At 61.6% G+C, this 24995-nt stretch overlaps 1 protein-coding gene across 2 annotated transcripts in view; it reads left to right on the forward strand.

Annotated features, from left to right (window-relative positions):
- The first annotated feature begins 3243 nt into the window (after nucleotides 1-3243).
- ZC3H18 (zinc finger CCCH-type containing 18) overlaps nucleotides 3244-24995 on the forward strand; it is a 48612-nt gene continuing 26860 nt past the window's right edge. Inside the window, exons 1-4 of one of the 2 annotated variants that reach the window (XM_051840228.3) lie at nucleotides 3244-3483; nucleotides 10083-10666; nucleotides 16119-16203; nucleotides 16899-16967. In XM_051840228.3, coding sequence (XP_051696188.1) covers nucleotides 10097-10666; nucleotides 16119-16203; nucleotides 16899-16967 — 724 coding nt within the window. In that variant the 5' untranslated portion in view covers nucleotides 3244-3483; nucleotides 10083-10096. The remainder of the gene's footprint in view (nucleotides 3484-10082; nucleotides 10667-16118; nucleotides 16204-16898; nucleotides 16968-24995) is intronic. The other variant, XM_051840229.3, reaches the window with a different exon arrangement.

A 24995-nucleotide genomic window follows, 5' to 3' on the forward strand; every position in this document is an offset into this window, starting at 1 on the left:
GCCTGGGGCGCTTGCTAACTTTTTCTGTGTCGCAGGGCGGGCAGCCCACACGCCTCCAGGCCGCCCTCTGCCGTGGGCCGCCTGGGTTGTTCTTGAGTCGCCATGCCGGCTCGGTGGGTACAGAGGTGAAAGGGTTTTCTAGCAGGGGTAAAGCCAAAGCAGCAGAATCCAGGGCGGTCACTAACCCCGGCCCCTGGTGCTCACCCCTACAGCTCAGGACAGAGGGCGTGGTGTGGAAGGCAGAGGGCTCTGCCCGCGACCTAGGGCGCCCTGTCAGCCCCAGCATCTCCTGCGGGCTCTCGGCCGAGGGCAGGGCTGCTCCCCCAGGCCTCTGGCCGTCAGGGTTCCCTCTGCTGCAGACGCAGGCTGGGGTGTGATGGAGGCAGTGGCGTCTCACTCTTGGGAGCTGGGGTGACAGGAGGTCTCCCCACATCCTAAGAGGCTTATCCAGGGAAGGAGATTGTTCTAGGCCCTGTCCGGGCTGGGGCCCCGGACAGCCGTCGGTACTGCCGTCTCCTCCCCCTCGGGGATTCCCCATTCGAAAGCAGCAAGCTTTCTGCTCTCTGGGGTCAAAGGCCAGGCCAGAGGGCGTCCTTGAGCCCCGCACCAGGTGGGGTTATCTGGGGCCAGCGGATGCCTGTGCCGCACCGTTACTGTCCGTGAGACCCTGGACTGATCGCTACGTCCTGTCTCCTTCCCGAGCAGGCCAAACGGGGGCTAAGGTGACACGGGGCACGGAACCCTGGCTCCCAGCGCCTCTGTCGCAGCTGGCCCCTGCCCTCCCTCCAAGTGGCATGGCGCTCTGCTCTCTCGCTACTGGTTTCCCGGGTGTGTAACTCGGTCCTAAGAGGAGGGACTGATGCCCCCTTGATCACTCCCGCTGGCCCAGACTTTTGGGGAGGTTTGGCTCTGTGCCGAGGCAGCCAGAGGCTACGGGGGCCCGGAGCTGCGCTCCATTCCCTCCGAGGTGGGTATCTCACGGGATCATCAAATACTCTCCGGTGAGCCTGTCCCAGCGCCTGGAGCCGGAGGAGGCCTCCCCAGGTACGCTGGCTTTGATGCTGGACCGAGGCCTGGGGGAGGCGGCTCGGCAAGGTCTACAGCCCGAGTCCCCCAGGAAGCGTGGGAGCCGTGGGGTCCCACTTCACACTTGGCTCTTGGTGGTAGCCCGGCTGCCCCAGCCCTCGCCCAGGTCCCAGGGGAACGCGCTGCTCTCTCCCGCCTGGGCGTCCCTTTGACCGGTTTTCTACAGTTAGAGCGGCTGATTTCCTTTTCGAACTTGGGGCGGGGGATGCCCCAGGCCGGGTTCTACCGGATTGGAAGAGGGCCAGGGCAGGTCGGCAGTGCCTGCTGTCTCCATTAGAAGACTGTCCCGTAGTGGCTGGCCGCTGGCCGAAGTTTTGCTTTTTGTTTTTCATCTTTCCAAACACACTTCTGTGCTTCTCTTAGTAAGAGCTGTACGGCCTGGTCTTTTCCACTGTTTATCTCTTGTAACTTTTTAGCAACATGTGGCCATGGCAAGTGGAGTTTTAGTTCCCTGACCTAGATCTCAATCTAAGCCAGAAATTTTCTCATTTGCTTTTTTTCTGATTTATGTAGTTGAGAGGCAGAGAGAGAGAGAGAGAGAGGCCTTCCATCTGCTGGTTCACTCCCCACATGGCCGCAACAGCCGGACCTGGGCCCAGCCGCAGCCAGGAGCCAGCAGCTTCCGCCAGGTCTCCCACGCAGGTGCAGGACCCCAAGGACTCGGGCCGTCCTCCACTGCACTCCCAGGCAAAGCAGGGAGCTGGATCGGGAGTGCAGCAGCTGGAGGCTTAACCTACCACAGCACCGACTACGGAAGCCAGCTGGACTCTGCCGGACGTTAAGGTCCTGGCCGTGCTTTAGAGAAACTATTTTCCGCTCCCGTTCCGACGCATGCCCCGCTGTCGTCTGTGACTGCGATTCCTGGCTCAATCCAGGCAGATTTGGGGCCCAGAAATTGGTCTACTTGATCGGCTACCCCAGGGGGCGTTCCAAGAGGCTCTTTAATCTTCTTCTGAGCTCTCGAAGCTCAGAGCAGTCAAAGAGCATTACCCAACCCAGGACCCACCCCGGGGACCGCAGCAGGGGGAGCACTTTCTGGCCTCACTCTGGTCGGCGGTTCCGGACACCCCTAACGCTGTGGCAGTTCCCGTCCGAGCAGCGGAGCCTTCAGCGGGAGGGCGTCCTGTCACTCACGCCGGATTGGCAGCTGCCAGACCCAGTCCTCACCGGCTGCGGCTCGTCGTCGGGCCGACTCCCGGGGGCGTCTCGCGTTTCTGTCGGGACCCTCGTCGCCGGGCTGCTGGGCGTGGTCAGCGAGGCGGCCCGGAGGCCCGAGCGCCTCTCCATCTCGGGCGCCGCGCAGGCCCGTTCCTTCCAGCCGCCTCCGGGACGTGCCGATCACCCGGGGCCGCGTCACACGACGGCGTCCTGGCCCGGGCCGGGGCCCAGCCCGCGCGGCTGGGATTTCAGTCCCGGGAAGACCCGGATCCGAGGCAGCCGCAGGGCAGACCCGCGTCTCCCAGCGAGGGGGCGGCTCGGCGCGCACCCGAGGGCGGGGATCCCGGACCGAGCCTCATAGAGACCCCCGGCCGCACAGTGTAGCCGGCGAGGACCCCGGGGAGCCGCCCGCAGGCCGATCCCTTTTATGTCGTCGCGGTGGCCACGCCCCCTCGTCCTGATTGGTGGAGGCACAAGCCCACACCGCTGCTCATAGGCTCAGTCGGATGGGGGCGTGGCAAACCTAGCAGGCGACGTGGCGGAGGGAGTCAGAAAAACTGGCAGAAACTGGCCAACTCAATAATCGTGGGGAGTCCTGGAAAGTCTCGGACCAGGGGCAAGCCCCGCCATCCGCCCCCTCTGGGGAAAAGCCGATTTGCCTCACAAGCCCCCGCCTCCCTGCGGGACGCCCGGAGGGAGGCGTGGCTCCCGGTGGCTGCGCGCGCTCGGGAGGCCGGGGGCCGGGAACTCCTTCCGCCTTTCAAATAAAAAAGATCTTTAAGCTTCGTGACGAACCTCCAGCACGCCTCGAGCCGCACCCACGCACCGCACCCGGCGCCCCTGCGGGAACGGGCGGCGCGGGGAGCCCCCTCGCGGGCGCCGTCGGACAGCGCGGGCCCGGGTCCGCCCCCGGAGGGGCGGGGCGCCAGGCTGCGCTTGCGCCGTGGGAGGCTCGGCGGGAGCGCGCCGCGCGGGGCCGCGCCGAGGCGCCCGCGTCGAGGCCGGAAGGAAGCGGCGGGGGGCGGGGCCAGAGAGGGAAGCCCGCCGGCCGGCCGGACGGCGGTCGCGGCCCGATGACGTCGCACAATGGCCGTACTCCGCGGGTAGTGGAGCCCGTTTGTTCCGCCCGCGCCGCCCCGAAAGCCGGAGCCTGTGAGAAGCGGAAGGGCCAAGCAGCGTCTTCTCCGCGCCGCCCCGACTCCAGCGGCGCCGTGGCCTCCTCCCCGCCCTCGCGCTGAGGTAAGCGGCCGGCGGGCGGCGGGCAGGCCGCGGCGGCGGGAGCGAGGCCCGGGGCCCGGCGGTGCGCAGCCGCGGCCGCGGCGTGGCTCTCGGCCGGGAAGTGGGTGCCGGGGCGGCGCGGGCCGGGCCGCGCCGCGGTGTGCGTTTCGCCGAAGCTGTCATTTCTCTTCCGGGCCACTCGCGCGGCACATGCTTGCGGCGCGCGGCGCGAGGAGCGCGCGGGCCCGCCCGGAGTGGCCGGCGCGGCTCGCCCGTGGGCGCTCGGAGAACTTGGAGCCCGGCGGAGCCCGTGGAACTCGGTCCCGCGGCTTCGGGGCCCCGGGGCCGCTGGCGCTGGGGGGAACCTCAGCCCTCACGACCTGCGGCCGTGCCCTGGCGGGAGCCCGATTCCTGACTCGCGGAGCCGGCTCCTCCAGGGCCGTCGGCCTCCGGACCCGTTTGGACAGACGGAGAGTTTGGCTTCGCAAGTGCGGGGGTCCCGTCGGGGTGCGGGACTCTGATCCGTCGCTTTCCCGGTGCCGAGGTCCGCGTTCGCAGAGTTCGGCCGGGACCTGGCTGATTCCCGCCTCCCAGCCCCGGTGGAGGCGGCTCGCAGCCTGCCCTGACGCTTGTCGTCTGAGCGCGTCCCAGCACGCTCGCGCCCCACAGTCTCCGTGGGAAATGCCCCACGCTGCAGAGGCGGCTTCGTGGGTTCTCCCCAGAGCAGACGGGCGCGCCGTGGCCCTGCCCCGGGCAGCAGGCCGGAGTCGGTGGCCCTGGCGTCCGACACCGGCCCCCGTCCTGTAGGCCCCGTGCCTGCGTGGGGTCGTCGGTCAGAACGCGAGGCAGCGGTTCAGATGGGCGGCTCCGTTCAGGGCTCGGCCCGGCTGTCCTCGGTCGCCAGAGCCCGCTGGACCTGTGCGGTGGGGACTGCTGGCCGCCCGAGCAGGGCAGGCTCGCTCCGCCCAGGCTGTGGACGGGTGCGCTGCAGCTTCTGACTTAGAGGGAGGAAGACCCCCAGGCCCCGGCGCGCGGGTGAGGAGGAAGGTGCTGTCCACGCGCGGGCACTTCCCGGCCCTTCCTGCTGCTGGGGTGTCTGCAGAGGCCGGCTCGCTGCCCTGGAGCAGAGCACTGGAGCGCGCAGGGCCTGCCGGGAGACCGCCGGGTGCTTTGCACCTCGCAGGCCGTGGGGCGCGCGCTGGGGTATCGGCCAAGCCGCGTTCGTCTCAAAACAGGACACTGATGCCCAGAGTCAAGGACCCGGGACTCGGCCATCTCCCGTCGCCGGCAAGGTGTGGCGTGGGCTGCTGGTGGCGGCTGGCTGGCGGGAGCCTCTGCTTGGGCAGCACAGTCCCAGGAGGGTCCGTGGAGACCCTACGGCTTCTTCCCCGGGAAGCCGGTCGGGGCCTCCTTGGGGGCCGTGTGTCGAGGGCGCTGAGCGCCCACAGAGCCCCTTTCTGTCTGACAGGTGTCCCGGTCTGGATGTGAGCCCGGGGAACACGGAAGTGGGCCTTGGCCCTGCCCGCGCCCTGTGGGGTAGGGTCTCGCGGCAGCCTTTGCACACAGGAGCCGCGGGGCAGCGCGGTGGCAGGGACAGGTCAGGGAGCAGTGCTCTGCGTACCCAGGCAAGACGTGTTAGTCTGGGGAGTGGTGCTCCCCTCTGGCAGGTCCCCGTGGGGCTGCATGGCGGAGCTGGGCTGCCTCGGATGACGACAGGTGCCTGGGTCCGTTCACGGCTCGCGCAGGAGTCGGGCAGAGCCGTCTGCGCCCGGGTCGCTTGGTCAGCGCCCAGCGGCCGTCCCCTAGGGGGTGACTCAAGCAGTGCCTCCTGTGGGCTCAGCGCGGATGGCTCCCTGGGTTTTCTTCATTGGACTCGTGTTGCTTTGACAAATGTTTGAACGTGAGACAAGTCTAGAATGCCAGACAGTGATGTCCTGTGTTGACGGTCCGTGAGGTCGTCACTGTAGTCTGCAGATGAGCGAGCGTCACGCGTGTGGGCAGCGTGTCAGAGGCTGCGTGAGGGACACCGATGGGTCAGCGCAGAAGAAACACTCGTCTGTGCTGGGTTCCGAAAACGAGCTCGCAGACCACTCTAGAACTGGGTCCTCCTGTGCTGTCGAAGCGCTGGTCACGAGTAGGAGGGGCCGCGCTGCGGCGGAGCCGGGAACGCCGCTGCCTGCAGTGCCACCGGCAGTGCCGCGTCCCGTATGGCGCCAGTTCCAGTTCTCCTCCTCCGATCCAGCTCCCTGCTGATGTGCCTGGGAAGCAGTGGAGGAAGATGGCCCAAGTGCTTGGGTCCCTGCACCCGCGTGGGAGACCTGGAAGAAGCTCCTGGCTCCTGGCTTTGGGTCGGCGCAGCTCCGGCCGATGTGGCCAATTGGGGAGTGACCCAGCGGATGGAAGACCTCTCCTCTCTCTCTGTAACCCTGCCTTTCCAATAAACAAATCTTTAAAAAGAAGAAGAAGTGGGGGAGAGGGGCTCAATTCCCCATGGGAGCAGTAGCTCCTTCCGTCGAGTGGGGGGTGCCGCGCCCAGCAGGCAACCAGAGAGGTCTGAGCGTGCATGCCGCGGGCCCCGGGTTCCCCGTCCGGGACAGGGAGCAGCACTGGTCAGGAAGGCCGTGTGCAGGACAGTGGTGTGGGGCCTGACTGTGGTCTCCGGCACATCCTGGCCCTTGGCTTCATCACAGAAATCGCTTTGGTGATGCAGTCTCGCGTGCGGTGGATGCTGGGATGTTGGTCCGGTGAAGCAGTCGCTGAGTTACACCTGGGCTTGGACTCGGGAGTTGCGGGGGTATGGTTTTTATAGCTGGAGGGCATCCTCTGCTCCTCGTCTCTGCCTCGTTGTAACAGCCTCAGAGTGTCCACTGCCTTCCCGCTACCCGGAGGAGGAAGGCTGGGATACCCTAGACTGACCGCCCCAGAGCCCCACTGCCGATAGCACCCCAAGCGGCCCCGTGGGGAGCAGCGCTGTGTGGTGTCTGAGGTGGGGCTCTCCTCTTTCTCGGCTTAGGAATTCCATCTCAGTTTGCCAGACTATGAGAGATGGTTGCTCGTAGCTGTCATGATGGAGGACGAAGTGCGCACAGTCCAGCTGGGCCCCCGAGAGGAGCCGGCCGGCCGCAGGGCAGCGTGTGGCAAGGCGGGCGGCGTTCTGTGGAGTGTGGGTTATTTTAAGTTTGTTTGAGGGGACTTTTTTAAAATCTACTGAAGTGTTAGTATTTCTGTGTTTAGGATTTATTTATTTGAAAGGCAGAGTCACGGGAGGAGGGAGAGACAGAGAGAAAGGGATCTTCATCTGCTGGTTCATTCCACAAATGCTGCGTCGGTCAGGGCTGGGCCAGGCCACAGCCAGGATCTCCTTCCCGGTCTCCCATGTGGGTGCAGGGCCCAAGCACCTGGGCCATCTTCCACTGCTTTCCACGCACATTAGCAGGGAGCTGGATAGGAAGTGGAGCAGCTGGGACTCGAACCAGTGCGCCATGGGATGCCAGCGTTGTAGGCTGCTGCTTTACCTGCTGCGCCACAGCACTGGCCTTGGGGCATATTGGGTTTTTTTGGTGGGGAGTTAAAATTTATTTATTTATTTGGAAGGCAGAGTTACAGAGAGAGAAGGAGAGACAGAGGTCTTCCATCCACTGGTTCACTCCCCAAACGGCTGCAATGCCTGGAGCTGTGCCAATCTGGAGCCAAGAGCTTCTTCAGGTCCCCCATGCGGATGCAGGGGCCCAAGCACTTGGGCCATCTTCTGCTTTCCCAGGCCACAGCAGAGAGCTGGATTGGAAGTGGAGCAGCCGGGACTTGAACTGGTGCCCATATGAGATGCCAGCACTGCGGGCGGCGGGTTTACGCGCTGTGCCACAGCACCGGCCCCCAGACGTTGTGTTTTGTTTTGTGTGACAGTTGATTGAGAGAGAGAGGACTTTGCAGGGTCACCATTAGCCGGACGGTGTGAGTTGGGCTCGTGAGGTCTCAGGCCGTGGTGCCGGCCGCCAGCTTTCTGCTGGTGCCACGTGCTGTGCCCTTCTGTGGAGGAGGTGCTGGAATAGTGCAGTGCCGTAGCCGGTGCCCGGAGAGGGGCCGGCATCTCAGGTGTTCCACCAGTCCCCATGACTGCAGAGCAGGCCGCCAGCACCCCCTTTCCAGTTTTGAGCGGTGGGCGTGCCCCCTCACCCTCGCCCCTGCCTGGGGCTGCAGGAACGCTCTCCCAGAAGCTGTCGGGTGGCCTCATTTTCAGCAGAATACGCCGTTTTCGTGATGACTTTTAAGTAATTCTTCCCAGTAATCCTCTCAAAGCTGGCATTTGGCGCAGCAGTTAAGACACTGCTTGGGGGGCCGGCGCTGTGGCTTGTCAGGTAAAGAAGCACCTGCGGTGCCAGCCCCCCACAGGGCTCCAGTTCCAACCCAGCTCCTGCTGTGGCCCAGGAGAGCTGTGGAGGATGGGCCACGTGCTTGGGCCCTGCCCCCCATGGGAGACCCGGAGGAAGCTCCTGGCTCCTGGCTCCAGCCTGGCCCAGCCTCGGCTACTTAGGGAGTGAACCAGCGAATGGAAGATCTGCTTCTCTCTCTGTCACTCTGCTTTCAAATAAATAAATAAATAAAGCTTTTCCTTTTAAAGATATGCTTGAAACTCCTGGCTCCTGGACCAGAGTGCCGGCACGTGGGTCCCGGCCCCGCTTCCACTCCAGCTCCGCTGAGGTGCACTCTGGGAGCAGAGGTGTCACTCCTGCACGTGGGTCCTGGGAGCAGAGGTGGTCACTCCTGCACGTGGGTCCCGGCCCCGCTTCCACTCCAGCTCCGCTGAGGTGCACTCTGGGAGGAGAGGTGGTCACTCCTGCACGTGGGTCCCGGCCCCGCTTCCACTCCAGCTCCGCTGAGGTGCACTCTGGGAGCAGAGGTGGTCACTCCTGCACGTGGGTCCTGGGAGCAGAGGTGGTCACTCCTGCACGTGGGTCCCAGCCCCACTTCCACTCCAGCTCCGCTGAGGTGCACTCTGGGAGGAGAGGTGGTCACTCCTGCACGTGGGTCCCGGCCCCACTTCCACTCCAGCTCCGCTGAGGTGCACTCTGGGAGCAGAGGTGGTCACTCCTGCACGTGGGTCCCGGCCCCACTTCCACTCCAGCTCCGCTGAGGTGCACTCTGGGAGGAGAGGTGGTCACTCCTGCACGTAGGTCCTGGCCCCACTTCCACTCCAGCTCCCGCTGAGGTGCACTCTGGGAGCAGAGGTGGTCACTCCTGCACGTGGGTCCCGGCCCCACTTCCACTCAAGCTCCCGCTGAGGTGCACTCTGGGAGCAGAGGTGGTCACTCCTGCACGTGGGTCCCAGCCACGCGCATGGGAGACCTGCACAGCTCTTAACTCCTGGCATTGGACAGCCTGGGCTGCTGTGGACACTTGGACTGAACCAGCAGATGGAAAATCTTTCTCTATGTCTCTTTGCCTTTCAAATAAAATGAAAATAAATAATAAGTAAAAGACTCTAAATATTTTTAAAAATGGTTGTTCCTCTGCATAGTGCAGTTAGAAGCCAGAAATGAGTCGTGTGGGTGACTTAGGAGGGCTGATTGGTGTGTGAGTTGTATTATTCGTGTGGGTGACTTAGGAGGGCTGATTGGTGTGTGAGTTGCATTATTGCTGACCTTCTGACGTGCGCGGGGAGTTTTGGTCCTCATGTGCACCTCATGTTGTGATTTCCATGGACGGCAACGAAACCTTTTAATTAGGTTCAGATCCTGGTTCCCGACACTGCGTGTCTAAACGGCCTGTCCTCTTAGCTGTGTTTATCATCAGCTCATATGAACACATGGAGCGTGTGTGTGTGTGTGTGTGTGTGGCCTGCAGCCTCTAAACTCAGGGTCGACTTGGGATGACTGAACCGTCCAGGATCACGCTGGGATCCAGGCAGGTTTCAAACAGCCTTGCGGAAGGAAGCCGGCAAGCGTGAGGCCGGCACTGTTCCTATTACCCCAGACCCCTGGTGGAGGGCAGGGTTTGCGTGTAGACCATTTGGTGGCGGTGTCCTCGCCCCACGTGCACCGCCTGTCTAAGCGCGGCACTGTGCTGCTCAGATACTGAGCGCAGAGACGGGAAACCTCACTTATCACTCGATCTGGGTTCGTAAACATGGACCTGGAATCGGAGTGACTGGGTCTCTGTGAGTCTGCACTTGTTTCTGGAGAGACTCCGCAGCCAGTACCACGTGGAGCAGTGCACGCCTCTGCCGAGAGTGGCTGCAGTGGGGCGCCAGCCTGCCGTGTGGTCTGGAAACCGTGCGAGGGAAAGGGCGCTCGGCACCGGGGAGGGGCTGCGCACGGCAGGTCCCTCAGGCTGACTCCAGAACAGCGCTTCCAGCTGTTCCGTGATGCAGGTCCATATGCGGGCTTTACTGCCCCTGCAGTCCACACCTCACTGCCCACGTTGCGCTAACCTGCAGGCATGACACCCGCAGGAGGAAGGGAAGGGGCCCCGGCCACAATGGCTGAAACCACGGGACTGCGAAGGCACTGCCTTGCGGGGTGGCGTGCCGACACTGCTGCAGTCCTGCTGCCCCGCTAGGTCGGGAATCGGGACGGGGTTGCTGTCCACTGGCTAACTGCTGTGAACGTGTTCTTGTCTTGCAGAACTGTGGGTCCCGATGGATGTGGCCGAGAGCCCTGAACGGGGTCCTCGCTCTCCCGAGGAAGAAGAGGAGCAGCAGGGGCTCTCGGACGACGACATTCTGAGGGAGAGCGGGTCCGATCAGGATCTGGATGGGGCTGGGGGCAGGGCCTCTGACTTGGAGGACGAGGAGGGGGCAGCCAGGGCGCCAGGCCAGGAGGAAGAGGACCCCTCCGATGAGGAGGACCGAGCGAGCGAGGCCCATGTGTTGAGCAGAGGCCCCATGCACTCGCCGTGCGAGGAGGGGGACGATGGGGACGAAGACCCGACAAGTGACCTCAGGGACGAAGCCTCCTCGGTCACCCGGGAGCTGGACGAGCACGAGCTGGACTATGACGAGGAGGTCCCCGAGGAGCCGGCCCCTGCCGTGCAGGAGGAGGAGGCCGAGAAGGCTGTGGCGGAGGAGGAGGAGGAGAAGGGCGACGGTGCTCCCGGGGGCGCGGGGACGCCTGGGGCCCCCAGCGCGGGCGACAAGGACGCCCTGGAGGCCGCCAAGGAGAAGAAGAAAGAGGACGACGACGGGGAGATCGACGACGGGGAGATCGACGTGAGTGTGCGGGCAGGGGAGGGAGGCCCACGCGGGGTTGCTCTGGGCCCGCCTGGGCCCCTGTCGGGAAGTCAGGAAGCAGAGGAGGCGCGGCAGGCTCCCCTCCCTCGCCGTGGCCGCCGTGGCCTGTGCTCCCGTGCTTGGCCCCGGTCTGGAGTTGGTTTTTTTTTTCTTGTCTTCCTTAGTTCATATTTGAGTGAGCACTGAACTGGAGCCCTCATGAATTTTGGCTCTTATTTGGTTCTTGAGATGCAGAAGAACCAGATTCTTCTAGATTTGTTGATTGTGGGCGTCTTCAGCTCTCCCCCACGGCCTGTCGTCTGTCCTCTGGGGAGTGTGCCTGTGGGCCTCTGGCTCTCGCGTCGAGGAGGAGGTGGCCCCGTGTGCGATCCTGGCCATGGGTAGGGCAGGCTTTGTTGGCAGCTGGTTCTGCTGGGAGAGCTTTGAGGGGGCTTTGGGAAACAGCTTGAGTGTGCAGCACGGTGCTTTTCAGAGGAGTTGGGGGCAGTGGGCTGAAGGGTACTGGGTTTCTGTTTCCCTGCTCGGTGGGTGGGGTCTGTGCTCCTGCGCGGTGCTGGAGCAGAGGATGGGGGGGGTTTCCACAGACGGGGTGGGCAGTGGCGAGCTGGATGCTCACCGCAGGTTCCCCCTGAGCACCGTCCCTCCCGTAGACTGTGGTTCCTGTGCGCCCAGTGCCTTTACACATCTGCTCCGTCTGCTGTGACGGACGCTGGCCTGGCTGTGCTGGTGTTGCCGTCTCCCCGCGGTTGCCCAGAGCAGGCCTCCACGCCGTGTGAGCGCACTCAGGAGCCAGGTTCAGGAGGCGTCTCACCAGGCTGCCGGCCAGACTTCAGACGAGTGTCCTGCTGGCCGTCTGGGCCACCCTCTGCCTTGGGACAGGAGGTGACGCTGTGAGACGGCCTTGTCGGTCTGGGCGGAGATGAAGCTGTTGGGCTGCAGTTAGACGAGTTCGGTTTGTTGGGTTCTGGAGAAAAAGCCCCCGTGTCCCTGCTCAGGGCCCCGGGGTGCTGGGCGCCCTGCTCCAGGTAAGACGACTCACCGCAGACCTGGCTTCAGTTGTCACCGAGGCCTGCAGTGGACTTCTCCGATGGGGCTCCCTGGGCTGTGGTGTGGGCGCTGGGGAGCAGGCTCGAGCCCCGGGCACGGACAGCACCCTTGGTCTTGTTTTGCTGGTCCCCAGACCTCGCCCCGTAGGTGCTGCAGCGTGTGCTGTGCTGTGCATGGCAGCCCCTTGTCAGCTGCTGAGGAGACCCCAGCCCCGCTTCTTCAGCAGCAGGGAGGCCGTTTGCTTCCCTCTTGGGCTGTGTCTTGACATGCGGGCCCTGCTGGGGAGGGCCACTGTGCGCTGGGCTGCCTGGAACCTGCAACAGGACGGCCCAGAGCTTGTCCCTGCTGTGGGACAGAGGCCTTAGCCATGCAGGTGTTTCCAGCCCCTACGAAAGCGCCCTGATGTCCAGACAGCCAGCTCTTTTCCCAGGGCTCCCCCATCCTGTCAGCCTCACTGTCGCCCGCTCTGCAGACTTGCTGCCCGCCTCCTTAGCACCTTTGTTGTGTGCACTTGCTTCCAGCAGACGGGCTTGTGCGCGCGCACGCGCGCGCGTGTGTGTGTGTGTGTGTGTGTATGTGGCTGTTGCCTGCCCACAGCCCTGGGGCTGGCGTGTTGCAGGCAGGGTCCCTCAGTACTGCGTGTGGATAGATGCATTCCACTTGCTTTGGGACAGTTAAGGTGGAACACTGAGAAGTGAGAGCTGCCGTGGCCGGGGTCTTCCCTGGAGTGCTCTGAGCGTGAGGAGACTGCTCCAGGGACCCAGCACAGAAGCAGGAGCGTGTGGTGCTAGTGCTGGCTTCTGCTCCCAGACCCTGTTCTCAGCCTGGGGTCTGCAGGTCTCTCCCAGGCTCACACGCTGCGCGTTCTCTTCGCAGCGGCCCTGTTGGCATTCCCACACAGGCTCTGCTCTGCTGGGCGAGCCCGTGGAGAAATCACGCCACTGGACACAGGCTCTCAGGAAGGCGGCTAAGGCCCTTAGCAGGTTTGGTTTTCCAGAGAGTCTCACTGGTCAGTGGAACAGCGCAGGCTCCTCCCGACCTGCTGCCGCCCGTGTCCTTCCCTGGCCATCCTGGCCCTCTGATGGCCAGGAACCGCTGGGTGGAAGCATCCAGAAAGCCTTTGGAGTTTCAGCTCCAGTAGCGCCTTCCCCTAGATCATGGGGACAGATGAACTGGGTGTGAACTGGGTGTGAACTGCAGTCCCTGCACTGGGGCATCAGTTCGCACTGTCAGACGTCGGTGCTCAGCCCAGCCGTGCCTGCGCTGAAGCCCAGGAGGCAGCTGCTTGCACCATGTTTGGGGAGAGCCCCGTGGCATGACAGTAGGGCCGGGGGCCTTCCGTACCATGTACGTGGCCGGTGTTCAGCTCAGCCGTGTGAGAAAGCGTGGGCCATGGTCCCCCCTCGTGGCTCTGAGACCCAGAAGCCCCGAGAACTAAGGGTTGCCCTCACAGCTCTCCGGAGCCGCTGCAGGCTGTGTGTGGTCCTGTGCTTACCTGCTTGGGGGAGGGGCTGTGCCGTGCTAAGGGGGTGCTGTCTCGAGCCCTGCCCAGGGGAGGACGCCTGCTCAGAGAGAGTGTGTTTGGACATTGTCTGGCTTTTTTCCATTAGAAGAACAGGGGACGCTTTCCCAGGCCTGCTCTGTGCGAGGCGTGGTGTGTGCCTGCCCTGGAGGCTGCATTGTACGTGAAAGGTGGGGCAGAGATAAGAGAATCTTCATCCTGGTTGTTCCAGACGCCCCAACAGCTAGGGGCTGGGCCAGGCCAAGCCAGGAGCCGGGAAGTCAGGCCAGATTTCTCCCGTGAGTGGCAGGCACTCCTCGCCTGAGCCGCCTGCTGCATAGGCAGGTAGCTGGAATTGGGGGCCAGAGCTGGGAACTAACCCAGGCATTCATGGATGGCGTGTGGGCATCAAACCAGCACCTTAACCAAGGCCAACACCCACCTCTGGCTTCTATTTTTTTTCTTTTTTAGATTTATTTATTTATTTGAGTTACAGAGAAAGAGACGGAGAGAGGGGTCTTCCATCCACTTGTTCACTCCCCAGGTGGTACAATGGCTGGGGCTGGGCCAGGCCAAAGCCAGGAGTGGTTTTTTTTGTTTTGTTTTTTTTTTTTTGTTTGTTTTGTTTTGTTTTGACAGGCAGAGTGGACAGTGAGAGAGAGAGAGAGAAAGGTCTTCCTTTTGCCGTTGGTTCACCCTCCAATGGCCGCCGTGGCCGACGCACCACGCTGATCCGAAGGCAGGAGCCAGGTACTTCTCCTGGTCTCCCATGGGGTGCAGGGCCCAAGCACTTGGGCCATCCTCCACTGCACTCCCTGGCCACAGCAGAGAGCTGGCCTGGAAGAGGGGCAACCGGGACAGAATCTGGTGCCCCAACTGGGACTAGAACCCGGTGTACTGGCGCCGCAGGCGGAGGATTAGCCTGTTGAGCCACGGCGCCGGCCAAAGCCAGGAGCTTAATCCGGGTCTCCCACATGGATGACAGAAGCTCCCAGGTGTTTAGTCCATCTTCTACTGCTTTTCCCAGGCACATTAGCAGGGAGCTGGATCAGAAGTGGAGCAACCAGGACTCCAGCTGGTGCCCATATGGAATGCTGGCGCTGTAGGCCTGGTTTAACCTGCTGCGCCACAGCGCTGGCCCCCGTTTGTCTTGTGTACATCACTGGTCGTCTCTGGTGTGCTTACTGATGGTTGTTAGTGGCCGCCTCGCGCCCCGTGTGGTCTGCGTGACGTGCACACTCCAGGGAAGCTCGGGGACTGCTGTGTAGCCTGAGCGAGTGCTGCAGAAACACCCGCCTGCTTGCGTCTGGCCTGGTGTGCGGGTGGAATTCTCCCTTGTTCTGCACTCAGCATGTCAGCTCCTGGGTGTTGACTTCCTGTGGGGCAGGAAGATTGGAGGGTTTGGTGTGGTTTTACTTGAAAAGTAGAGTCAGAGAGAGAGAGGAAGAGGGGTCTTCCATTCTCTGATTCACTCCCCCAAATGGCTGCAATGGCTGGGGCTGGGCCAGGCCGAAGTCACAAGCCCAGAGCATCTTCCAGTCTCCCCTGTAGGTGCAGGGCATTCCCATCGCTTTCCCAGGCGCCTTAGCAGGGAGCTGGATCAGAAGTAGGGCAGCCGGGTGTGGAACTGGTGCCCGTGTGGGATGCCGGCACTGCAGGCGGAGGCTGCGTGTGGCAGGAGCAGAGGGCCTCTGACCACGCCCTGAAGAAACGATTCTGCTGACTTTTTATTATAAAATACTTCCAAAGCCAGATAATTTCAAGGAGGAAATCATACCGACATTTAAGTCAGCATAAAGTCAGGGTTTAATTTCAGCATTTCTTCATTCGGCAAAGGATTCTCGAGTGTTTGTAGCCAGCCGGCACTGCCTACGCTCAGGATTTGGGGTGAGTGGGCAGACACGGTGCTTCTCTGCTGGGGCGTGAGGTCTAGCCAGGCGCCCGGTGGGTGGTCAGCGCGGGGATGGCCGTGTGCAGCCTCCGTATGCTGCGAGGAGCCGTGGTGACAGGAGCTCGGGAAGGGCAGGAGAGCGACAGCATGCGGGCTGCGGTTTGACGGGGCTGCTTTGCGCGGTGGGGAACACGTGGAGGGGCTCAGGAAAGACCAGGAGGGGACCACGTAGGAGGTGGTTTCACCACAGGTGAGACTGGGCAGTGGTTTGGCTGAGGGCGGTACTCAGGGGACGGGGGCAGAGGACTCTGGATGGCCCCCAAGCCTCTGCCCTCGTGACCGGTCAGTGCTGACTGGGCCGGGGCTTCTGTCCTGGATGTGCCGGCTCTACAGTGCCCAGAGCCTGGGCTGTCGGGAGGACAGCTGGGTGCACGTGTGGCATTTTGGCTGTGGGTCAGTGGAGCCAGGCCCTAGCGACAGTAAGGTCTTGGCCATTCGTTAGAATCCCTGGGTGCGACCCAGGCTTTGGTCTTGGTGAAGCTCCTGTTCTCTCAACCTGACAGCCAGAGGTGGGAGCGCTGGACCACGAGAGACCTCGCTCCTTCGCACACCTCGCTGACGGTGCCGTGTTCTCACCGAGTCTCCTGACTCCCCCTCCCTCAAGACTAAGTTACAGGAGGTTCGTCTTTAATTTGGAGGGATACAAAGTATCAGGTTCTGTAAATTTGCTGTAGGTTATTGAGAGAGCTAAAATAAAGCCCTCCTGTGGAAAGCGCTGTGGTTCTCGGGCCATTGAACCCACTCTGTGTTCTCGTGGCCCCTGAGCCCAGGACCAGCTTTGAGATCACCGCTGCCACCTAGAGCACCAGCCTGGTTGGGAAACGCTTGAGCTGGTGAGGGCCGGTCGTGGTCTTGGGGAGACCGCAGTGCCCGTGCCCAGGGCCTGGTGCGTGCGTGTGCGCCGCCCTGCTGAGACGGTGTTCCTGTTGCAGGACGATGACCTGGAAGAAGGTGAAGTGAAAGACCCCAGCGACAGGAAGGTGAGGCCTCGCCCCACCTGCCGGTTCTTCATGAAAGGTAACTATGTCCTGTCCCTCCTCTGGCTTGGCCCTTCCTGGGCCCTGCACTGTGCAGGGCTGTTCCTGGGGGCAGGCTGCCACGGGGGGTGGGGGGGTGGGGAGGGCACTGAACAGTGGGCCCTTTCCCTGGCCCTTCCCCCACTTCAATGGCTGCTGTGGCAAGGAGCTGTCCAGCCTGGCCTCGCTGGGCTCCAGGCACACCGCTGGTGGTGGACCTGTGAGTGGGACGTAGCTGATCCTTCCTGCGAGGCCGCGCACCCAGGGTGCCGTGCTACCCTTCCCCGCCTGTGCACGGCGGCCACTTACCTGCAAGACGCAGCAGAAGCACACGCTTCCTTCGGACTGATTTCTGAAGGGCCGAGGGAGGCCGGGAGGCAGCAGGCGCTCCTGGGAGCAACGCCGGGAGTGAGGTCGGCACAGCGGGCGGCAGTTTGGTGCGATGCTCTTTGAGAATACAGAGAGACCAGAGCGTGTGCTGAGCCTCAGCAGGCCGGTGCTGTCTCCTGAGGCCCTGGGAGACGTGGAGACAGACGAGAACTTCTGGCTGCGGGGTGTCTGCCGTGCGCTTTTCCTGCAACTCGGCGCTCTCCCGGCGGAGCAGGGAGGTGTCCGCCCGGTCGCGAGAGCCCTGGGTGACTGCTCACTGCGCCGCTGCAGCCGAGCTCACGGGCGCTCCCTGTGCTTCTCTTCCAGATGTGACAGCATTGTCCACTCTTCCTCCACCACTGTCCAATTCCATTCCATTCAGAGGCCAGGTTAAAGGTACAAACGCCCCACACCACTCTCCAGTGCCTTCCCCAGAGGCCACACTTGATTGTCCTGGATCCAGACTCCACTGGGCAGCCAGAGGAAGGGGGCTCCGAGGGGCGGGGGCTGCTGGAGCCCTCCTCCCTGGAAGCCTGGGAGCCCAGCCAGCAGGCGCAGGCCGAGACCACACGTGCGCTCAGGGAGAGGACAGGCACTGGGCATGGTGAGGCCCGTCCTGCAGTCAGTGCTGCCCCAGCGCTGGGCTCCGTTCAGGGTGCTTCAGAAGCAGTCGGCCTTCGGAGTCACATGTGCGTGTGGCGGGCCCTGCCGTGCAGCTGCCTCCCCTGAGCCCCCGGGGCCAGGCGGCTGGGGGAGCCTGCGTGGGCCCTGGACCCGGAGCCGACACGGTGGGTGTGTGGCTGCTCTGAAGATCACGGCCGCCCGGCTGTGGAGGCACATGCAGCCCCTCAGGAAGTGCCCGGCGCTGGTGTGTGAGGTGCGGTGTTTCAGTCTCAGTTTAAGCAGATTCTTTTCTGTGAGGGTGCGGGAGTAAGTTACGTCAGCCTGTTACATCACAGCAGTGCTGGGGACAGCCCCTGCGCGCGCACGCGTCTGCAGCCGTCTCGGTCAGCAGTGCTCACAGGCTGCCGCGTGCTCTGCTCTGACGGCCCAGAAGTGCGGCTGGCCGCAGGACCGGCCCACGCCCTCACCGCGGAGGCGGCGGGGTCGACCGGCGGCAGCCCGAGGCCACACTACTGAAGCAGCCCCAGAGTCCGACGAAAGCACAGAACAGGAGTGAAACTCCTGAGGGGCTGCAGGTGGTCAGTCCGGGAGGTGCCTGGGGGCTGTGGGCGTCTCAGCCGGCGGGCTGGTGCTGTGCCCTCTGCCTTAGACCAGTGCTGAGCTGGGCTGCAGTGACTGAGCCGTGTGGCAGGGTCCTTGCCATGGTGGCGTGGAGCCAGGGCAGGCAGCGCTTCGATGCTCACTTGGGACAGGTCAGGATCATTTCTGAACCTAATTATCTTTCTCCTGTGCTGTAGCGTGATGTGGTGTAGGACAAGTGAGAATGGGAATGAGTGATTCTTCCAGTGTTCTAGAATATATCTTTTTTTTTTTTTTTTTTTTTTTTAAGAAATAAGATTTATTTGGATGTGGAAGTTTTTGCTTCTACAGTCTAGTGTTAAATTGAAATGAATTCAATAACAAGAGAAGCTACTTTAAAGGTTTTTTTAATGATTTATTTATTTATTTATGTGAAAGGCAGAGTTGCAGACAGAGAGACTGATCTTCATCTGCTCGATTACTCCCAATAGAACCACACAGCCAGGGCTGGGCTAGGCTGAAGCCAGGAACTTCATCCGGGTCTCCCACATAGGTGCAGGGGTCCCAGTAATTTGGCCTTCCTCCTCTGGGTACATTAGCAGGGAGTAGGATTGAAATAGAGCGGCTGGGGCTCGAACTGGCACCCATGTGGGATGCTGGCATCACAGGCAGCAGCTTAGCGGCCTCTGCCACACTGCACATGTATTGTTGAAAGTCAGGTTGACAGGGAGAAGCAGAGAGAGAGAGATCTCTTCCGTCTGCTGGTTTACTCCTCAAATAGCTGCAACAGCCAGGGCTGGGCCACGTTGAAGCCAGGAGCCAGGAGCTCCATCCTGGTCTCCCACATGGGTGGCATTGCCCAAGCATTAGGGCCATCGTCCACGGCCTCCCTAGGCATATTAGCTGGAGCTGGATCAGAAGCAGAGCAGCGGGGGCTGGAATCGGCCCTGCAGTATGGGTGCCTGTGTTGCAGGCTGCGCCGTAACTCACTGCACAACAGCACTAACCCCAGAGAAATTGCTTTATTTTTTTTAAAGATTTATTTATTTATTTGAAAGTCAGAGTTACACAGAAAGAGGAGAGGCAGAGAGAGAGGTCTTCCATCCTCTGGTTCACTCCCCAATTGGCCACAATGTCCAGAGCTGTGCTGATTCGAAGCCAGGAGCCAGGAGCTTCTTCTGGGTCTCCCACGTGGGTGCAGGGGCCCAAGGACTTGGGTCATCTTCTGCTGCTTTCCCAGGCCACAGCAGGGAGCTGGATCGGAAGTGGAGCAGCTAGGACTCGAACCAGCGCCCATATGGGATGCTGGCGCTTCAGGCCAGGGCATTAACCCACTGCGCCACAGCGCCAGCCCCAGAAATTGCTTTAAACATAAAGCGAGGGGCAGGCACTGGCATAACCGTTACACTGCCTGCCCGCGTTATCAGAGCACCTGCACGCGGGTCTCAGCTCCCCCAGTTCTGCCTTCTTGCTGCTGTGCGCCCTGGGGGGCACCAGGGGCCGGCTCAGCGCTAAGGTGGGAGCCTGGCTGGAGTTTCTGGCTGGCTCCTGATTTGCTCTGATCCAGTCCAGGCCCTTTGCAGGTGTCTGGGGAGTGACCCTGTAGATTAGACGTCCCTCCGTCTCTGTCTCTCAAACAGGCATACGCTCATACATTTATAAGTAAGTAAATACATACAAAAATAAAAACAAAACATTTTTACAGAAAAATGAAACGATTGTGTTAGCCGCCACACAGCTGCTAGTGGGTTGTTCGTGCCGCAGCCACGCGTCACCTCGGACCCAGCGGTTCTTCCACGTGTGGCCTCTGTCCCAGAGGAGTGAAAGCGTGAGGCCAGCTCACGGCACAAGTCACGGTGGCCCAGAAAGAGGAAGCTGCCAAGCTGAGTGGACAGCGCCGTCTGTCTACAGGGCAAGACCAGCGAGCAGGAAGGGAGCGAGACGCTGACGCGCGCTGCGACGAGACTGAGGGGCGTGTGGCGCAGCAGGGCAAGCCGTCGCCGGCCTCCCACGTGGGCACGGGTCCGTCTGGCTGCTGCACTCTGGTCCAGCTCCCTCTGCTGCACCCGGGAAGGCAGCAGCGCCATCTGCTCAGGTTTCCCAGGCGCGTTACCAGGGAACTGAAGAAAGTGGATCAGCCAGGACTGGAACTGGCGCTCGCGGGATGCTGGCCTTGCCAGTGGCAGCTTAACCTGCTGTGCCACAACGCAGGCCCCTGATGGGAAAAATCTTCCAGCCCTAATTCCGCGGCAAGTTGTGAGTGTGGATTCATTACGTGCAGGGGGACACGTTGCTGTCTGTGAGCGTTGGCAACAGAACCTGGGCGCGCAGCTGGTAGAGGTGTTCAGGCTCGGCACTTGGTGGCATGTTCTTATCTGCTGTGTGTCTGTCGAGTCGGGACACGCAGCTGTGTCCACAGAGGACACAAAGGAGTAGCGTGGCTTTGTCTCCTGATTGATCCCTCTGGGAGCAGCACCAGAGTTGTCTTGGCACACGCCCTCACCTCTGCTCCTGCAGTTGGCTGGTGAAATACGTAGAGTATAAAAGTCTCCATCCTGGGGGCTGCTGCTGTGGCCCAGCCGGGGACGCGGCTCCGCGCAGTGCCAGCGCCCCTGTCGGAGCACTGGGCAGATTCCTGGGGCTCCGCGCAGTGCCAGCGCCCCTGTCGGAGCACTGGGCAGATTCCTGGGGCTCCGCGCAGTGCCAGCGCCCCTGTCGGAGCACTGGGCAGATTCCTGGGGCTCCGCTTCTGCGCCAGCGCCCTGCTGACGCACGGAGGTCCAGCTGGAGCTCCTGGCTCCTGCCTTTGGCTTGGAGTCGGCCGTTGTAGACTGTGTGTGTGTGTGCGTGTGTAACTGTGTGTGTGTGTAACTGACTGCGTGTGTGTGTGTGTGTGTGACTGTCTTTCAGATCTTTTAAAAATACACCATCTTAACTGCATTCTTCAATTAAAAAGAAGAACTTGAAACACAGAGAGAGAGACACTCAGAGCTCTCGTCTGCTGGTTCACTCCTCGAATAGCCTGCAACAGCCAGGCTGAAGCGGGGAGCCTGGAACTCATCTGGGGCTCCCGCATGCGTGTCAGGACTCATCACCTGCTGCCTCCCAGGTGTGCTTTGTCCGGAAGCGGCGTGGAGAGCTGGGACTCGAGTCCCGGCACTCTGATGGGGTGCAGGTGTCTCACGTGGCATCGTAACTGCCCCACCCAGCACCCACCATTTCAGTGGTGGAAAGTCCACTGACATGAGCCGTCGCCACCCCCACGCCCACGCCCACGCCATCTCAGCCGCAGCACCCCACCTGCTGAACGGCAGCTCCTCTGCCCGCCACAGCCGTCGGTCCTGTCCTGGGTGCCTCGTGTGACGGCTTGGTTCACTTGGCTTCCTGGCCTCAGTGCACCCACCTTGTGACACGGGGCAGAATTTTCTTTTTAGTGTTGGATACCTTTCCATTTAGCACCTGCTCAGTCATTCGTTCGCGGGGTTGCCAGCCTCGCGGGGCGGGAGGGGCGTGTCTCCGAGACCCTGCTTCCAGTTTTGAGGACATCCCAGAGATGGGGTTGCTGGTATACGCCGTTCTGTTTGGGGTGTTTTGCTACAACGCCGACTTCAGAGTGGCAGCGCCATCCCCCCACAGCAGTGCCCGAGCGCTCCTCCCGGTGTTGCTGCCTGTCTTGGTGACGGTGTCTCCATGGCCGTGCAGCCGGGCCCCGTGTGGTGGGTGGTGGTGAGCGTCTGCTGCTTGGCCATCGGCGTCATTCTGAAGAAACGGCTTTTGCTTGCTTTTGAGTCCTTGGGTTCCCTTCAGGGTCTGTGGCAGGGACCCTGAAGGTTGGGCTGTTTTCGTGATAATCGGGTGTGTGCCACCCACCTTCTCATTTTTAAAAGCATCAAGGATTACAATTCAATTAAATGTTACACTTTGGTATGGGTCTTTAAGAAAAAAAAACACTTCAGGGGCTGGCGTTGTGGCATGGCTAAAACTGCCGCCTGCAACACCAGCATCCATGGGGCGCCGGTTCAATTCCCGGCTGCTCCACTTCCAGTCCAGCTCCCTGCTCATGTGCCTGGGAAAGCAGCAGACAATGGCCCAAGTGCTTTGGCCCCCGTAACCATGTGGGAGACCTGGAAGAAGGTTCTGCCTCCTGGCTTCAGCCTGACCCAACCCTGGCCGTTGCCGGATTGAACCAGTGGGTGGAAGGTCTCTGGTCTCTTTCTCTCTGTGACTCTGCCCTTCAAATAAATGAAAAATCAACAACTTTACGGAGGTGCGATAGACATGCCATAGAGTTCACCCACTTTCAGTGTGTAGTTCAGTGATTTTAAAATTTACCGAGTTGCACAGCCATCACAGTTCTGCTGTAGGGGACTCCCTCAGCCCAGTAAGACCCCTCTGCGTGGTGGGTGGCATCGCACGTGGACCCCAGCCTGCACGCTCGTCCCCGGACCCAGGGACGACGCCGAACTAGAGAACGACTGACGGATGCTGCCGTGACAGGAGTGGACCTGGATCCTCCACAGGCCTGAGACACGCCTGCCAGTTCCAGGAGAGCTGCAGACGAGTTAGCAGGGTTCAAGTTCACACTGCAGTGAGAGTGGGCCTGGTGGACCGCCTCGGGCTGCCCAGTGGGTGGCGCCTTTTCTGTGACTGCCTCGTGGTGCTTGGGTAAGAGATGGCGTTCAGGTGCAGGACGGAGCAGTGTGTCTCAGCGCCAGACGGGAGACCGGCCACGTCCACACAGCCACTCGCCGTCAGAACACCTTCCCTCGCTGGGTGCTGTGGTGTCCGCGCATCCGCCAAGGCCGTGGAGACTCCCCTGCCTCCTCCAGTGCTTGGCGTATCCCTGAGGAGGCAGAGCCGGGAGCCTCCTGGCTGGGCCTGCTTCCTGCCAGCGGCTGCCCTGGTCCGGTGGGGTAGGGAAGGGAGTGGCGCCCATCTGCCGGGCTGGCTGGGCACCTGGCCTGCTGGGGTTCACGTCCTCAGGGCTGAGGACGTGAACTGTTTTTGTATATTCTGCCTTCCTCTCGTCAGTTACTGTTTTAAAGACCTTGAAGCACCTTAGTCTTGGCTGTCCCTACATCTGTGACCTTCTTTAGACTGGAAAGGGAACCAAGGAATACGCAAATGAGAGGCCTCTGTGGGACGTCTGTAGGCTCCTAGTATGACGCAGGTGTGGAGGGAGGGTCCTGCTGTGGCCAGGGCAGGTGGGTGAATGCCAGTGCTGCCCTGTGCCGGTGACCGTGGTCTCCACACCTCGGGAGCACGGGTGGCAGCCAGTGTGTCCCGGACGCGGTGCCGCTGGCTTCTGGCCTCTGTCAGTTTCCTTGCTTTCTGCCGTGGGAGCCGCCCAGCATGCAGACTATTTTGCAGGCAGATTGAGCACAGCAGGTGTAATATGTGGGAAGAAACGGGTCGAGTACGCTGATGGAGCCCAGGGAGGAGTGGGTAGGAGCAAGACCTCACCCTTTTTTTTTTTTTTTTAAGGTTTATTTATATATATGAAAGCGTTAGAGAGAGAGGAGAGGCAGAGAGAGAGGTCTCCATCCGATGGTTCATTCCCCAATTGGTCTCAACAGCCGGAGCTGTGCCGATCCGAAGCCAGGAGTCAGGAGCTTCTTCCAGGTCTTCCCACGTGGCTGCAGGTGCCCAAGGGCTTGGGCCATCTTCTGCTTTCCCAGGCCACAGCAGAGAGTTGGATCAGAAGTGGAGCAGCCAGGTCTTGAACCGGTGCCATTTGGGATGCCGGCGCTTCAGGCCAGGGCGCCACAGCGCCAGCCCCCATACAGACCTTTCTGTGGCTGTTCTTGCTTGTTTTCTTTGGAGTGCAGTATGTACCCAGGCATGAAGGTGAACAGGAGAGCAGAACACTCGGCTCAGGTGCCCAGCCTCGGTGAAGGAGGCGGCAGCGGTCCCTTTGATGCCCCTCAGGCCAGCAGTGCGCCCTGGACCTTTGAGAGATGAAGGAGCTGTAGCCCTGCCCCACCGGAGGGCCCCTCCCCCGCCCAGTGCCCCGGGCTCCTGTCGGTTGTCAGTAAACCTGTTTCTGTTAGAGCAAGAGTTACATGTGGAAGCCTGGAAGCACAGCTGTAGCATTTACACCCGAGCCTTCAGCTTGGCTTCCGTTTCTCGGGTGCTTCCCCTCTCTTCCCAGCAGACTCTAGTTTTATGGGTGGAGATGCTACGCGCTGGCAGTCAGGGCACCCGTGCTTCTCCACAGCTGCAGCAGTGCGGTGTCTGCCCTCCCAGGCTTCGGTCTGTAGATAAAGTGCACCTTTAACAGGGGCCACAATGTCCTGCTCCTGCCGCCTGATACGGCTGGACTTGGGTGCTCCCTGCGCCTCCAGAGCAGTCAGCCCTCTCCCTGCGTCTGCCGCTTTGCTCCGGTGGCCGGGGATCAGAATACCACTCAGGAGCAGGGCAGCAGGCACAGCGACCAGAGCCTCACGTGGGACACCCACACCCCGTCCTGCAGTTCTGAACTGAGTCCTGAGCGCCCCTGGTCCAGCATCCTTAGTGTGCGCCCTGGGAGGCTGCAGGTAGCGGCTCCCTTTGAGTTCCTGCAGCCCCGTGGGAGTCCCATGGAGTTTGCAGCTTCAGTCTAGCCTGTCCCCGGGTGCTATGGGCTTCCCAGTAGTGAGGCAGCAGGTAGGAGACACTTCCCTCCCTCTCCCTCTCTGTCTGTGTGTCTGTCTCTTTCAAATAAAATCAATTAAGAAAACGATCTTTTAAAAACCGCCCGGCAGCAGGTGCTCAGCATCGTGGTTTCAGCCCTCCCCCCACATCACCGTAGCCGGTTTGATTTCCAGCTCCAGCTGCTGACCGCAGCCTCCTGTCAGGGCAGACCCGGGAGGCCACAGAGCCCGCCACTGGCCTGGGAGACCCCGGTCACACTCTGGCTCCGACTGGCCTGGCCCATCTCCAGTTCTTGTATCTGGGGAGTAAACCAACAGGCGAGACATGTCTCTGTCTCATAGATAAGGTTTTTTTTAATTTTTTTATTTCCATTTTATCTGAAAGCAGAGAAAGATGACAGACCTTCCATTTGCTAGTTAGCTCCCAAGTGGCCCCAGCAGTCGGGGCTGGGCCAGGCCAAAACTAGGAGCCTGGGAGTCCGTCCAGGGCTCCATTGTGGGCGGCAGATACTCTGCTCCCAGGGTGTAGCAGCAGGAACCTGGGGTGGACGCCGAGGAGCTGGGACTTGAGTCAGGCACTCCGCTATGG

Source organism: Oryctolagus cuniculus, chromosome 18 (assembly GCF_051225735.1).
Source record: "Oryctolagus cuniculus isolate XC-2025 breed Fujian yellow rabbit chromosome 18, ASM5122573v1, whole genome shotgun sequence".
Taxonomy (NCBI): domain Eukaryota; kingdom Metazoa; phylum Chordata; class Mammalia; order Lagomorpha; family Leporidae; genus Oryctolagus; species Oryctolagus cuniculus.